This window comes from Perna viridis, chromosome 9 (genome assembly GCF_037379345.1).
Source record: "Perna viridis isolate PV_CMFRI_1.1 ecotype Kerala chromosome 9, ASM3737934v1, whole genome shotgun sequence".
Classification (NCBI taxonomy): domain Eukaryota; kingdom Metazoa; phylum Mollusca; class Bivalvia; order Mytilida; family Mytilidae; genus Perna; species Perna viridis.
This window is the reverse complement of record NC_142453.1, coordinates 37,242,952-37,256,950: the sequence shown is the minus strand read 5'-3', so window position 1 is coordinate 37,256,950 and position 13,999 is coordinate 37,242,952. Positions and strand designations below refer to the sequence as shown.

The following is a 13,999-nucleotide window of genomic DNA, read 5'->3' as shown; positions in this document are numbered from 1 at the left end:
ACGTATTTCATCATTTGTAACCCCCTGTTATAGGTATTGTTACAATGCAACCAGTTATATATTATATAATATTATATCTTATATTTAAAGTCGGGGTTAATTTGAATTTCTTTCTAAACCCAGGTTACGCTCCGTGCAGGTCCGGGTGTTAAAAGAATAGGCCTGCAGCAGCGCTAAGCTTGTTGTAAAAGGCGACTAAATAGTGCTCAGAAACCTATCCGGGGGCTAGGCGCTCTGCCCATAGAGCAACTGGGATGTGTGCCCCAGGTGGTGGAATGGGGTACCCCTGGCGTGTTACATGCTGGGGTTGTCAGGCTATAATACGGAAAACCTGACTGCAAACCATAGTGGTGCACCGTGTTGGGAAAGATGCCACGTTCCTCGCACGTTAAAGAACCCTGCTGTGGTATTCGATAGGAGTAGGAACCTTTGCTCTCCGCCACAGGAGGCTAAATTGCCCGACCTTACCCATCCCCCCCTTTTTCCAGTGGCAATCAAAATTTGTCGACCCTATTGTCCTTGTGTCCCATCCTTTTTTTTTTCTCATTTCATGTTCATTTTATCATCCATTTCATGTTCATCGTCTGAATATAGCTGAAATATTGCTGCTCGGACGTTAAACCTCAACAAACAAACAATAAACCCAGGTTACAATGGTTACATGTGTTACATCAGATCATTAAAAAAAATGTTTTCTTTGTACAGTTTCTCAGTTTTCAGTGCATATTCAGTCAGGTTACATGGGTACACTGTAATCCCTTTTGGGATTATGGTACACTGGTTACATTAACTTTATTTATGGTTACAGTAAATTTGAATTTTTTTCTAAACCTAGGTTGCAGTGGTTACATGTACATTGGTTACATCGAAGTACTTTAACCCTGCTACATTTTTGCGCCTTTCTCAAGTCAGGAATTTTTGGCCTCTGTATGTCTATTTTCATTTTCACCTTAAGTCTGTTTTTATGTTACTTGAGTATATAGGGGCAATTCTCCCTGTACCTATGTATAATGATATTTTTGGGCCAGCTGTAGTCTGCCCTGTGGTATGAGGTTTTTCTCGTCGTTCATTGAAGCCGTGGCCTTGGGCTGACACTTCCATCCTGTTGGGGTTGTTGTCTCTTTGACATATACAATGTACACCATACCTGTTCTCATTATATACACAAAGTTTACAAATAAATCACATGCACAGCCATTCATTATTATAGCTATAGTGGATGATCCAGAATTTAGAAAGGGGATCAGATGGAAGACCTGAGCTTGGGGTAGTTCAAATGGTAGGCTAATTTTTATTTTGCTTGGTTGCTTTCCTTATTTCAGGTTAAAAAAATACCTCAGCAGGTGTCATGATTATCTGGACTAAGGGTGGGAATGCCTGCTCTAGTAATATCCATTTTATATTTATGTAATCAGGAACTTCTTAATAATGTTACAAGTATTTCATACATTATAGTCCCTGATTTAATGTATTCAACTTTTTTACCATAAGTGATGGCTCGAGTATTTGACACATTTGTACTTGCAGGTACTATAAAACTGGTTGCTGGCCTTCTTTTACTTTAAATGACCCAATTCAGGTTGCAAAAATAAGTGCATGAAAACTGTGCTGAGTATTGTAAATGCAAGAATCTATACTGGTATTATTCACAAATAAATGGTTTGTTCATTCAGCCCCTAAAGTAAATCTAGGCATTAGAGTGTTCATATTTTGTTTTCATTGATTTGCTAAAAGTATATCATTAATGATGCATGTAAGCAGAAAGTGTTAATCATCATCTACATATTGTTTCACCAGATGCTCTTCAGAGACATTATTCTTGTAACTTTCATGTTATTATTTATTTTGTAAATTTTTAGTCAAAGAGAAGAGGATTGAGTGTAGAAGAGAAGAGAACAAGGATGATGGAATTCTTCTTTGAAAAAGTTTGTACATTTTTATACTAAATGATATTTTCATGTACTTATTTTCTCTCTCTTGAAGTACAGTGTATGAACTTGTTTGTTTCAGTGTTATGAGCTATTTTTATACGCCTGTCAAAGATGGGACGTATTATTGTATACCGTTGTCCGTCGGTTGTCCACACTTTGGACAATAAGTCAAAAACACTTTCACCAACTTAAATGAAACTTTGGTGAATTGTTTTTATCGATTGAAGTAAGCTCCCTTCAAATTTGTATAAATATCAAATTTTACGTTTCCCTGTTACAAAGTTTTACTTTTTACATTGAAAAATTGTTTAAAACAGACCATTTGTTATGATGATTGATAAATAAATATGAAAAGTACTTGGTAACCTTGTCAAAAAAGTGTGTTTTAAACAAGAATGTAAAAAAAAAAATTAAAAATTAAAAAAATGTATGGGTGAAAACTTAGTTAAAATTGAGATAGCCTAGATAGTGCCAAATTTTTTGTGCATTTTTTGTTTACTTTTTTTTTTTTGGGGGTGGGGGGACGGTATTCACAGTATATTTAGTTGATCATATAAATTCATTGAAAGCATAAGGATAAGTTAAAAGGGCAATTGGCATGTCATGTGCTTAAAGCGCAGCTGTTTATTTGGTTTGGATCAAGACACTAAGTCCAGAAAGATTGTTAATTGTAAAAGTACACAGCTTTGAAATTTGCATTTTTAGGAGTCTGATTTTACTTTGATTTCAAATATTGAATGTTCGTTAAAAATCCTTGAAAATGTAGTCACTTTTTAGGACTTACTAGATAAAATGTTTAGTCATTGTATTGGTTAATGTACAGTTCTGTTAGGGAAATCCAATCATCACAAGAAAGAGATATACAAAAAATGTACATGTGTAATGGAGTTCAGTTTAACTACAATTTACATGTATTTAGCATTGTCAAAAAGGACTGTGTAGGGTCATGAAAACAAGAGCATATACAAGAGATATTTTTTTAAGTGAAATCAGAATAGTCGAAAATGACTTGAAAAATTAAGTAAGTTTTTGATAGAAAATGGGAAAATTCAGAAACATTCATGTCAAATCTGACCAATCTGACAGTATAATTTCACTTCAGGATGCTTTCTCTATTTGAAAAGACCATTAATTGAATTCTGCACACTGGATTTGCTCACAAATTTTTCAATAGAATATTAGAAAAATGAGTTTTTTGACAGAATTATCTGTCCTTGAAATGTTCTCAATGAAACTATGACTTGATTTACCACAATGATAAGAAAAATTGTGTCTTTTTTCCCTTGATTCTGATTGTGAAAATTAAACTTTCAAAATTTTTTTTTTTTTTTTTTCATACCATGTTTTACCTAGCTGATTGTTTCCAAGACTGAAACTTAATAATCATGAAATACAATGTACATGTAGTAAGCCATGTTTACAATAGTGACAGAAAATTTGAATAATACACGTTTATAATGAACTAATTTACAGGATGTCAGATTTTTCAATGAGAGGAGGCACCAGGCATATTTCATTGCTCCACTAAAATTAAATCTCCCGTTAAAATTTGAATTTTGTAATAGCACTTAAACAGAAAAAAAAAATCCTGTTGAAATAAAAATTATTGAAATCCTTGGGATGTACAGGGTTTCCATACTCAAATAAATTTTACAGATATGATGTATTTTGATTGGTGGAAGAAATTCTTTCAAAAGACAATGACAGAAATTTAACAAGTAAACTCCCACATATATTTGTACCTCAACAAACTTTACTTTAGTGATTATTCCACAGAATTATCCCTCTTATTTGTATTATTTTTGTTGTTGTTAAAAAGTAAAAAAAAAACAATGTCCTCTTCATTATTTGTAAGTAATGCTTTTAATAAATACATGTATGTGTTGCATTGATGTATTAACTTACATGCATACTTAATATAATCTCAAATGCAGATTTAGTATTGTGCAAAACAATAACTAAGTTCATATACCAGTAAAAATATGTTCTGTATGAAAAATTATTCCTGCATTATTAACTAATTATTAACTAGTTTACAAATTATGCAAATACCTGAACTTGTATTAATTCTATTGGTTCTATTGTCAGAAAGATGTGTTTTTGTTAAAAGAATTAGAGAAGCAATGTCAGAAGGAGAAAGGTATCACATCTATGTCAGTGAAGGAAATTGTCACAAGTCTGGTGGACGATGGCCTGGTGGATACTGATAAGATTGGAACCTCTGTCTATTTCTGGGCTTTCCCAAGTAAAGCTAGTCAAAATGTGAGGAGCTGTAATAAAAATAAAAATAATCCCTGCACCATAAATATGAGATATAAGTTTGGTTTTAGCTATTATTACAAAAACCTTATTTGAAATCAAGAAAAGTTTAACCCCTGTTCCCTTTTAAGGTGTTCAGGGCATTAAAGTTTACTGTTATCCCTACCTACATGTAATAGGGTGTGTAAGTCTGGTCATGTGACTCCATGATTTCACGAGAATGGGTCCTAGTCTACCATTCAAAGGCATAGTGATTTTTCATTTAGAGAGCGTTGAGTTCAGTGTTCGGGGCAAAAAACTTTCTGTATAAAAAATGCCAATAAAAATGACAAATAACTATTTCTACATGATAAATGAAGTAAGACAATACATAAACTAGAAAATTTGCATTGTTATACAGCGTTTCGAGTACCTGGAAGTAAACAATAAAATACAGATTGGTCTCCGGTTTTGAACACATCGGAAATTCCGGTAAAGAAAATGAAAATTAGAACGAGACTTAAATACCCTATTATAGATGTAATTATAGGTTATGAAATGGCATTTCCCAGATCATCTCTGGTATCAATCCAAGAACTTGTGATGACTTGGTGGATGGCTGATATCAGTGTGATATGATATTTTATAACTATTTATTACATATTTTATGGCTTTAGAAAGAAATTAACTTACAAATATCAACAAAACCAAAATAGAACACTTTGTAACAAATCAATGTTTCTTCAAACCTGGGATATCTCTTTTCATAGTACATAAGAAATATTAGAATAAGTGAAGAACATCTAATACTAGCAAATTTTACTAATATAAACACTCAACTTTCTTCAAAAATTTTGTAAACTTATGTACCCTCCTTGCAGCATTGTTTTAAACTCTTCCTATTGGTATTAAGAGTTTGTATCGCGGGGTACTAACCTTTCATTTAATCGAAAAAATGTTGACAAAGGGGTTGTAAATAGTGCATTGATGTATTATTCTAAAACTTTCTGACTAATTTTAAAGGCAAATTACTCGATATTAAAAACAAAGTCAAGTAAGGTATTTGAACCCCACCCCCAGTTTTTTTTTTTTTAAATATGGAAGTTAAAACCACCAGCTTTTGATCCACTTTAATACCCTGTTTTTCTTGCATAACCTCTCTTTGGAATATTGCTCTGTGTTTACAGCTCTCCCTGTTGATATGGAGAGAGGGTACTTTGGGGGTACAGACATTTCATTTACATGTATATTTTTAAAATTGATAAGAAGGTATCACTTGCATTAGTACAGGCATAATTTATGCTAAAACGATGTCAACTAAACTATTGAAACACAAATACAAATCAATATGTAAGTTGATTCACCACCTAATTACCAGCTTAGTATGGCCCTATGTAGTACAAACTATATAAATGTCAATGGATTTTATTCGGAAATGGCTATAATTAGTGCATGGACAGGTCCTTCAGATCAAGCTGTAGTATCCGGTCATTATTTTAATCTTCATTTGAATGATTTGAAATTTGATGTACAACTTCAGCAAGGTGTGTTGTACTAAGTCTTGTTAGTTTTCTTGTTATTTTTCTATCAACTTTCTGTTTGCTTTAAATATTTATGAATTTTGCACAAAAAAAAATTCAGCAGTCCTTCATGTGAATGCTTTCAAACTTGTTTTGGAATGCTAGTATAATTTATTGACTTATGATAATACTTAATTTACACCCACCTCATGTTTAATGTTTCTTTGAATTTAAGAGATGTTAGGTTATCTATGTTCTTTGGGCTCATTTGTTATAGTTACTATGCTTTAGAGGAAAAGAAAACTGATGGAGTTGGAGAGTAAGATAGAAGAATTAGACGCTAAGAAAAAACAATTATCAGATGCCATTGTTAGAGCCAAAGTTGGAAAAGAAGAATCGGTAAAATTTTAATATTTCTTTTGCTTTGAAATTATTTATGCATTTTACGTGTATCTTAGAAAATGTCTGAAAGAGCCTAAAAAATAAACCTTAATTCTGAATCACATCAATTTATTGTAAATTTTTCAAGTTAATATTTACAAAAAAAATTCTTAATATTTTTTCACTTAATGTTTATCACAGAACATTTTGTCCTACCTAAACTTTAATTGTAATATGATGCATCACAAAGGGTTTGAGACCATAAGATTAGTAAACTAATTGATAAATATGAGTTCACACTTAAAAGTGTTGATGAAAATACCATCATAGTTATTTATGCAGAATTGATTCTGATGTATATATAAGCTAAACAGTATTTTGCCATTTATTTTATTATATATTATATTCCATATATGGGTAAAATCAAATAAAAATACTTTTATTAGTGGCTTTATATTTAGGTAGGTAAATAAAAAAATATATTTTTAGAGATATATATACACTACTATCAACCAAAATTTTAATTTCTCCACTCTTCACAGTGGAGTCACTTATGTCCTCCACTGTGACTCCACCAAAGTAGAAACCAGGATAAATTTGCTGAATTTCAATAGTTTTCAATATTTTCTTTCTACCCTTTACAGAAATGTTATTTAATTACTAGAACCATAAAATATATCTTGGCATAAAGACAGAAGAAGTTAATTACAGACAATTTTGAAAATGGTGACTCCACTGTGGAGAGTGGAGACACTGTGACTCCACTCAAAATATCTCCGCTGTGGAGAGTGGAGACACTGTGACTCCACTCAAAATATCTCCACTGTGGAGAGTGGAGAAATTAAAATTTGTGTTGACAGTAGTGTATTTAAGGGGTCTAACACCCAAAATGTAACCATGGCTTGATTCATTTCTAGCTGTTACACCTTTACATATTTATCTGGTCAGTTGCATTCAGGTTTGCAAAATGCAAGGTGTGTGATTGATGGCCGTAAAATGAGAAAAAACCAGTACATGTTGAAGTAAAGATTTAGTTCCCATGTTGTAGGATTCTAGAACAGGAACTCTGATGGCTCTGACAGAAAAACGGGAAGAGAAGTCTCAATTACAAACGGAAATAGAGAAATACAGAGAGTGTGATCCTGAAGTTGTTGAAGGGGTCAGAAAACAGGGTGATATGTCAAAAGATGCGGCGAACAGATGGACAGGTTGGTACTGCATTAGGAGAACTGGGAAGGGGGAGGAAGTATACGCCCCAGCGTCACAAAACTGAAAAGATACTTGTCTGAGAATATTCTGAACTTCCATGGTAACTTTAATCAAAGTCTTTGAAATTGATGTCACAAACAGTTGAGAATTTTGTCAGACTTAAATAATTTTGTGGCGCTGGGGCCTGGACATTTACTGAAACATCAAAAGATGGACATTCTGGCTGAGCAAAAAATAAAATGGTTAAACAGTAAAAATTACATGGACATTTTAGTGAATCTCCTTTCCATCTCACTTTAATTGCCTTTAAAACCTGTTAACAGTTTTAAGCAACAAATCTCAAGAGATCATCAGGATTAGGACTATCTTATAAGTTTCTGACTTCAAGAGCTAAGTGAATGCTAAGATATAAAAATGTCAAATGTATTCTACTCAAGTGGCCTAAGTGCTGACTTGACATTAAAAGTGGTCGTGTTTAAGTAATTAACAGTATAAAAACTGACTTAATCCGGATTATAATCCAGTTTCTCCATCCCTGTTGCCAGATAGGAACAAATTTCTTTGACTCGCTAATGAATCAGGTACATTCTTTTGTATGAATTCCACTAAATTTGTAAAAGAAATCATGAAATATAGTAAATAATGCTATGTCCAGGTTGGTGATACTGTAGTTGGAGTCTATATGTAGGGGTAATAAAACTGAGGGACATGGCTTAAGATTCTACAAATAGGTGGAGATAAGAGTTTGCAAATACACATTTTTTGGGGGTTGCCAAGACAGATTGTTACATGTCAAAATTTGTATTCTGCTGAATATTGGGTTGCAAGGTTTACCAGTAAATATATTTGTTTTTGTTGAGACAAGACTTATGTATAAATATGTAACTTCCCTTCTCCCAGATGAAGGAGTTGGTGGTTTCACAGATCTGACATGTTTCTTTTTCTGTTTCAGACAATGTGTTTGCAGTGAAGTCTTGGATTAAAAATAAATTTAGTTTTGAAGAGAGTGTAATAGATAAACAATTTGGTATACCAGAAGACTTCGACTATGTTGAGTAATCTGTTATTAACTATGATTTAAACTATTCTAATAAGCAATATCAAGATTGCTTTTTGTATTTGAAAAATTCCTCGTTTCTTTGTATAAGAGGAGGAAGGAGTGATTTTCTCTAGATTTTTTATGCATCCATGAGATTTCAAATACTTCTCTTCATGATTATCAGCTCCTAGCTGATGGTAGTGAAGAAATTTTAACAAGTTTCAATTATGTAAACAAAATGAAGATGCCATCGCATACAACCAGCTGAACATTTCACACAATTTCAACTTGTGTTTCAAGTAGGATTATTAGTTTCATCTTACATGTATCTTAGATTTAGTGGTATTGTCCTGGCTAATATTATGCCGAGTGCCGGTTCTTAAGTTGTGTGTTTAGTAAATATCATAATCAGTTTTGAAACTCAAGTATTTTAAATATTTGAAAATTGCTCTTTGAAAAAAAATCAGTTAATGTATAATATTTTGTTAGTAATCCTTTTTCTTGCTTATCTTCTAATTTTTGTGTATGTTCCATTTTCTTTTCATAGTAAGTAGCAATTGTTTTTAATATTTTTTACTTTTAATAAATTATATATTTTGATAACAGTAACTAACAAATTGCATTGAGAAACACGTTTCAGTCCTAAAGGTAGCACAAATAGATAATTTTGACCCACCCTCAGTTAATTAAAAAAATTCATTTAAGAGAACACAGCATGTCTCATATATGTCAATCCTTTACCAATTTACACAATCAGATGTTTTTTTTTTACAGTTGGCTATAAAACAAGTAAATAAAACAGATATCGCTAAGATTTTAATTAATTGTTTTACATAATGATTTTATGCTGGAAAAAAAAACACCTGCAGGGGGTTCAAATTAACTTTCAAGAGTTAAAGGTCCTGCACTTCCTTGCATCATAAATGAAAGGTCAACCAAAAGTATAAATATGGTCAATATAAAAGTCATTGTAAAGATTGGTAGGCCCAGGACCTAGGTAAATGAAGAGGGTTTTTTTCATGCTGTTTGTTTTCTTTGTGTACTGTTAAGTCTTTTTGTGTTGTACAACTTTTTCTTCGTCTATGGTCTTTTTCATGTTTCCATTATTTTGTTAATTTGTTCCTGGTTTGCACATTGCTAATAATTATCATTTCTTCCTTCATTATACTAGTCTACAGCCAATACCATCCTACATGTATTTATATTTATGTAAAAATGTCTCCTTTCTAGTGATTTTGCCAAATTAGAAAATATTTTATTTTGAATTATTTTAAGTTTAATTGTGGTTTATTATAATTTACCCTGTACATCTGAAATGTGTGTACAGTACAGATTTATCCCGTAAGTTCACATTTCAGAGCATTTTGAGAAGTGATTGTATGTCATTTAAGACATTTTGAGAAATATCCATGAAATGTACGTCTAAAACTGGCAGGAATTTTAATGTCTGAATTGAGTAATAATATATACATTGTTAATGATCTCTGTCTCATGGAGATTAAAGTACGTATATTTTATTTATATTTATAACTTTTTTGTTGGTTATTAAATGTACAGTAGTTGTTTAAATTTAAAAGAGCATTATTACATTTTTGTAATTTATTAAACAAATCAACTTTTGCTGTCCTTTAGAACTATCATTCTTTAACCACTGTTTTAAGCACCTAAGTCTGTTGCACCCATCTTAGCCAATGTACAATTAAAAAATTCTCATTCTTCATTTGGCTGGAAAGCGATTGCATAAATCTCAGTTATTCTTCAAATGGAAAAGCTCTTAATTTTTTTCATTAATTTTACAAATGGAAAGCTTTTACTCCTCTCCAGTCTTATTACACCTACCTAAAGGTATTAAAAGCTAGCTATTCATTCTACAACTTGAAAGCTATTAAAAATTCCCTAGTCTTTCTACAAATGGAAAGCTATTAAAAAATCCGTAGTTATTGTACAAAAAGAAAGCTATTAAGAATTACTTTGTCATTTTACAAATGGAAAGCTATTAAAAGGTCCCTAGCCATTCTACAAATGGAAAGCCATTACACATTTCTTAGTCATTCTCATGGAGAACAATTGTATTTGTTTTAGAGAGTAAAAACAAGGAATGTGTCTTAATAGAGAGAACACAACTGATGTGTATAATAAACTAACGAAAACAGTCAAAGGGCCTTCAATGGATGGTGAGAAATTGGCAAAAACTGGCTTCTATTGGTATTTGAAATGGCAAATATACCTAAATGTATTCAGGGAAGTATATCAATTTAAAAAAAAAACAATCGGGTGTAGATGCGGCTGGGTTGAACTAGTTTGACTGGACACCGACTATTTCCAGCAAATGATCAATAACACGATTTCAATAATTTAACAAAAGGTCGGTGTCCAATATGGAAATGGGGAACAAGGTAAATCAAGCATTAACAATCAACATTGGACTATTGTTAATTACTAAAACGCCTACTGCATACTACACTTGCAGTTATCAAAAGTTAATGCCTCGTCATATAACTCGTAAATCAACCTAGTTTAGGGTTATTACTGTTAGTATCAATTACAGGAAATCTTAGCATATGTTTAAAAGCTGTATTTCAATTCGATACCCTATATATTTTTGTGGTCCTATAATGTCGTCATCGTCATCCGGACAATAACATGAGTATAAGTATAATCGCACATTTTATCCTGCAAAGGACGCATTTTCTGGCCATATTGCATGTCCAAATGTTTTTAATATTAGGAGCCAGAAATAAGCCTTTATTATGATTTCGGAACAACTTGACTATAAGTGAAGTTTATATATTGAGTTTTTGTGTTGTAACGTGAGCTGATAAGGCATGAAGAGCCAAAAAGAAACAAAAAAAAAGTGTTTCCTGTTGTACAGATAATAACTGAGTGAAAGTGAATGCAACCCTTTGAAATCGTACCAATGGTGGCATAATCCCTAAGGAAGACTTGGATTGGTTCTGGGGTTCGTGCTCATTAAGGTATGAGGGGCCAAAGAAATTCTGATATACTTCTTTTCCTGTCTCAAATAATTAGTTGCAACCAAAAATGAAAGCATTATAAAGCTTGAATGGTGTGTCCATACTTGTCTGAAATGGTTCAGTGTTCGACCTCTTCGGTCGTATTAAGCTGCATACTACGAAGCATTTTATTGATCTTAATAATAATTACAACAGATCAATTTTATGATGTAAATCATTTTATTCCGAATGTTGTGATTTTTGCATTGTATAATTGTAATTTTGGCATAAAGTTATATAATTGTAAACTATATATGGAAGGCATAACCGATGGCACGACAAAATACAGGTTAAAACATTTCGAAGAGAAGTTCGAAGTAGCTTTTAGTTCTATTCAGACATCCAGAAAAGAGAAGATGTCAAACCCATTCTACAAATAGGCCATAACATGTTTAGTTCTATTCAGACATCCAGAAAAGAGAAGATGTCAAACCCATTCTACAAATAGGCTATAACATTTTAGTTCTATTCAGACATTCCTGAAAAGGGAAGCTGTCGCACCCATTCTACAAAAAGTGGTATTACATTTATTTTGTTGTCATTCTACAAATGAAAAACTCTTGCATCTAATTCTTGGTCATTCTACAAACTATCACATCAATTCTTCAAAAATGGAACTTTTACATATATATCTTAGACATTTTTCAAATGAAAAGCTAATAACCATTGTAGTCAATCTTTAAAGGGAATGTTTTTATTCCTTCTCTAGTCATGCTTCAAATTGAATTTTATTCACCTATCCTGTCGACTCTATTATTGAAAAGCTATTATATAGTAATCAAAGGAACCAAGATTCTAGCGGAAATCAAAAGAATGTAGTCCTGACACATACAACACAGAACATGAAATAACTAAAATAATACAAAGTAACAAAAGTAAATCAGCTAGTCGAAATGCACTAAAACTGGGAGCATGGACCAGGTGCACCGGTAGGGTAAGCGTCCTCTGCTTAAAACACCCGCCTAGTCGAACTGCACTGAAACTGGGAGCATGGAGCAGGTGCATAACTGATTTTTCTTCAAATTGAAAGTTGTTACACAACTCTTTTTTTTAAATGGAAATATATTCGATATATTCTGACCATTCTCCATATGGATACTATAAAAACATATCTTATTTTTTTTCTTCAAATTGAAATATTGTTTTCATTAACTATCCTGACCATTCTTCAAATGGAGAGAATCGCACCTATCTTAAGAATTTCTTGAATGGAAATATATTACATCTATCCAAGCCTTTCCTTAAATTGAATGTATTGTATTTATTCTAGCCATTCTTTAAATGGAAAGATATAACATTTGTCCTAGTCATTCTTCAAATGGAAAGACATAACATCAGTCCTAGTCATTCTTCAAATAGGAAGACATTACGCCTTTCCCAAGCATTTCTTAAATGGAAATATATTACGCCTTTCCCAAGCATTTCTTAAATGGAAATATATTACGCCTATCCCAGTTATTTCTTAAATGGAAAGATTGTGCGACATATTTTAACCATTCTTCATTTGGAAAGATATTCTAAGCTATTATCGTAGTTAAACTTTCAAAAAAGCGACTTTAGAGAGGAAACGGACAGGAAACGCGTCTAAGAAACCACAACTCGAACAAAGTGTTGAAAACTATTCAGACAGTCTATAGACCTACTTCAGTTTTTGGTTTTCATATTTGAATTGCAACATTTTTACACTCTGTCTTGAGCGCCGCAATTATATATAACAACAGGGACCGCAAGAAATTTTGAGCATAGGAAAAATCTAACCAAACTAAGAATATCTGCACATAAACTTAGAGTGGAGACTGGAAGATCATAGAAGTAGGAAGTTAAAACTTAATGGTACTGTTTCTGACATCTGGAAATGTCATTTTAATTCCGAACAAAATAGACAATAAGAAAACAGGTGATATATGTCCAAGAAAGAAAAATACAAAAAAAAAAAAAAAAAAAAAATATTGGCACGGCATACCGCATCTGCCAAAATTATTAGTACGGGTAAAGCAGTACCAACCGTACCAGTTCCTGCGCTCATGTATTAGAGCACTCTCCGACAAGATAGATTATGTTTGAGATGTGCATCTCGTAATGAAATTGAGGGTGAAACTCATTTTTATTTAAGCGTTCAAAATAGAATAATGATAAAATTACTCTATATAAGCTTAAGTATAAATTGTCCAACTTCATATATTTAACTTGTGAAGAAAAATTGGTTTGGGTGATGAACTTGGTAAATATAGACATTCTTACTAGTTAATGTACATTTATAACGAAACACAAGAATCCACCATAGGACAACATGATTGTTAATTACTTTAATTTTACACAGTATTTGATCATTCTTGATACTATATTGATTCGTGATTGGGTATAGCATACACATATAAGTATATAATGTGAATTGCACTGAAAGTTAATGGCAATTTTTATAATCATAATATGGCCTTTAAACCTTTAAGTATCTACCCGTGGTGACTTATGCAACTAAATAACAATGTATCTAAAATAGGTATCATTGTGTTACTTGATATTCATTCAATTTGATTTTGTCGTGTTATTTTTATTTTTGTAATTTGATGTACTTGTATCTATTTTTTTTTGTATATGCATGTAACGTTATGTACAGCGCTTTGAGTATATGTATTATAGATATAGCGCTTTATAAGAGATGTAATA

The 13,999-nt window shown here is 32.1% G+C and overlaps 1 protein-coding gene across 1 annotated transcript; it reads left to right on the top strand.

The window, feature by feature from the left end:
- Window positions 1-981: 981 nt before the first annotated feature.
- LOC148608252 (meiotic nuclear division protein 1 homolog) lies at window positions 982-9,938 on the top strand. The gene is made up of 6 exons (XM_088545553.1): window positions 982-1,279; window positions 1,860-1,925; window positions 4,020-4,193; window positions 5,981-6,088; window positions 7,119-7,278; window positions 8,232-9,938. Exons 1-6 carry the CDS (start codon window positions 1,220-1,222, stop codon window positions 8,336-8,338), a joined length of 675 nt encoding a protein of 224 aa, XP_088401679.1. The 5' UTR covers window positions 982-1,219; the 3' UTR covers window positions 8,339-9,938.
- Window positions 9,939-13,999: the final 4,061 nt, after the last annotated feature.

What these genes read in the sequence shown, in the direction of transcription:
- LOC148608252 (XM_088545553.1), top strand. Translation starts at nt 1,220, where the DNA reads ATGATCCAGAATTTAGAAAGGGGATCAGATGGAAGACCTGAGCTTGGG. An exon ending in AAGTTGGAAAAGAAGAATCG is followed by an intron (nt 6,089 to 7,118) that starts GTAAAATTTTAA and finishes CCCATGTTGTAG; the next exon opens with GATTCTAGAACAGGAACTCT. An exon ending in TGCGGCGAACAGATGGACAG is followed by an intron (nt 7,279 to 8,231) that starts GTTGGTACTGCA and finishes TTTCTGTTTCAG; the next exon opens with ACAATGTGTTTGCAGTGAAG.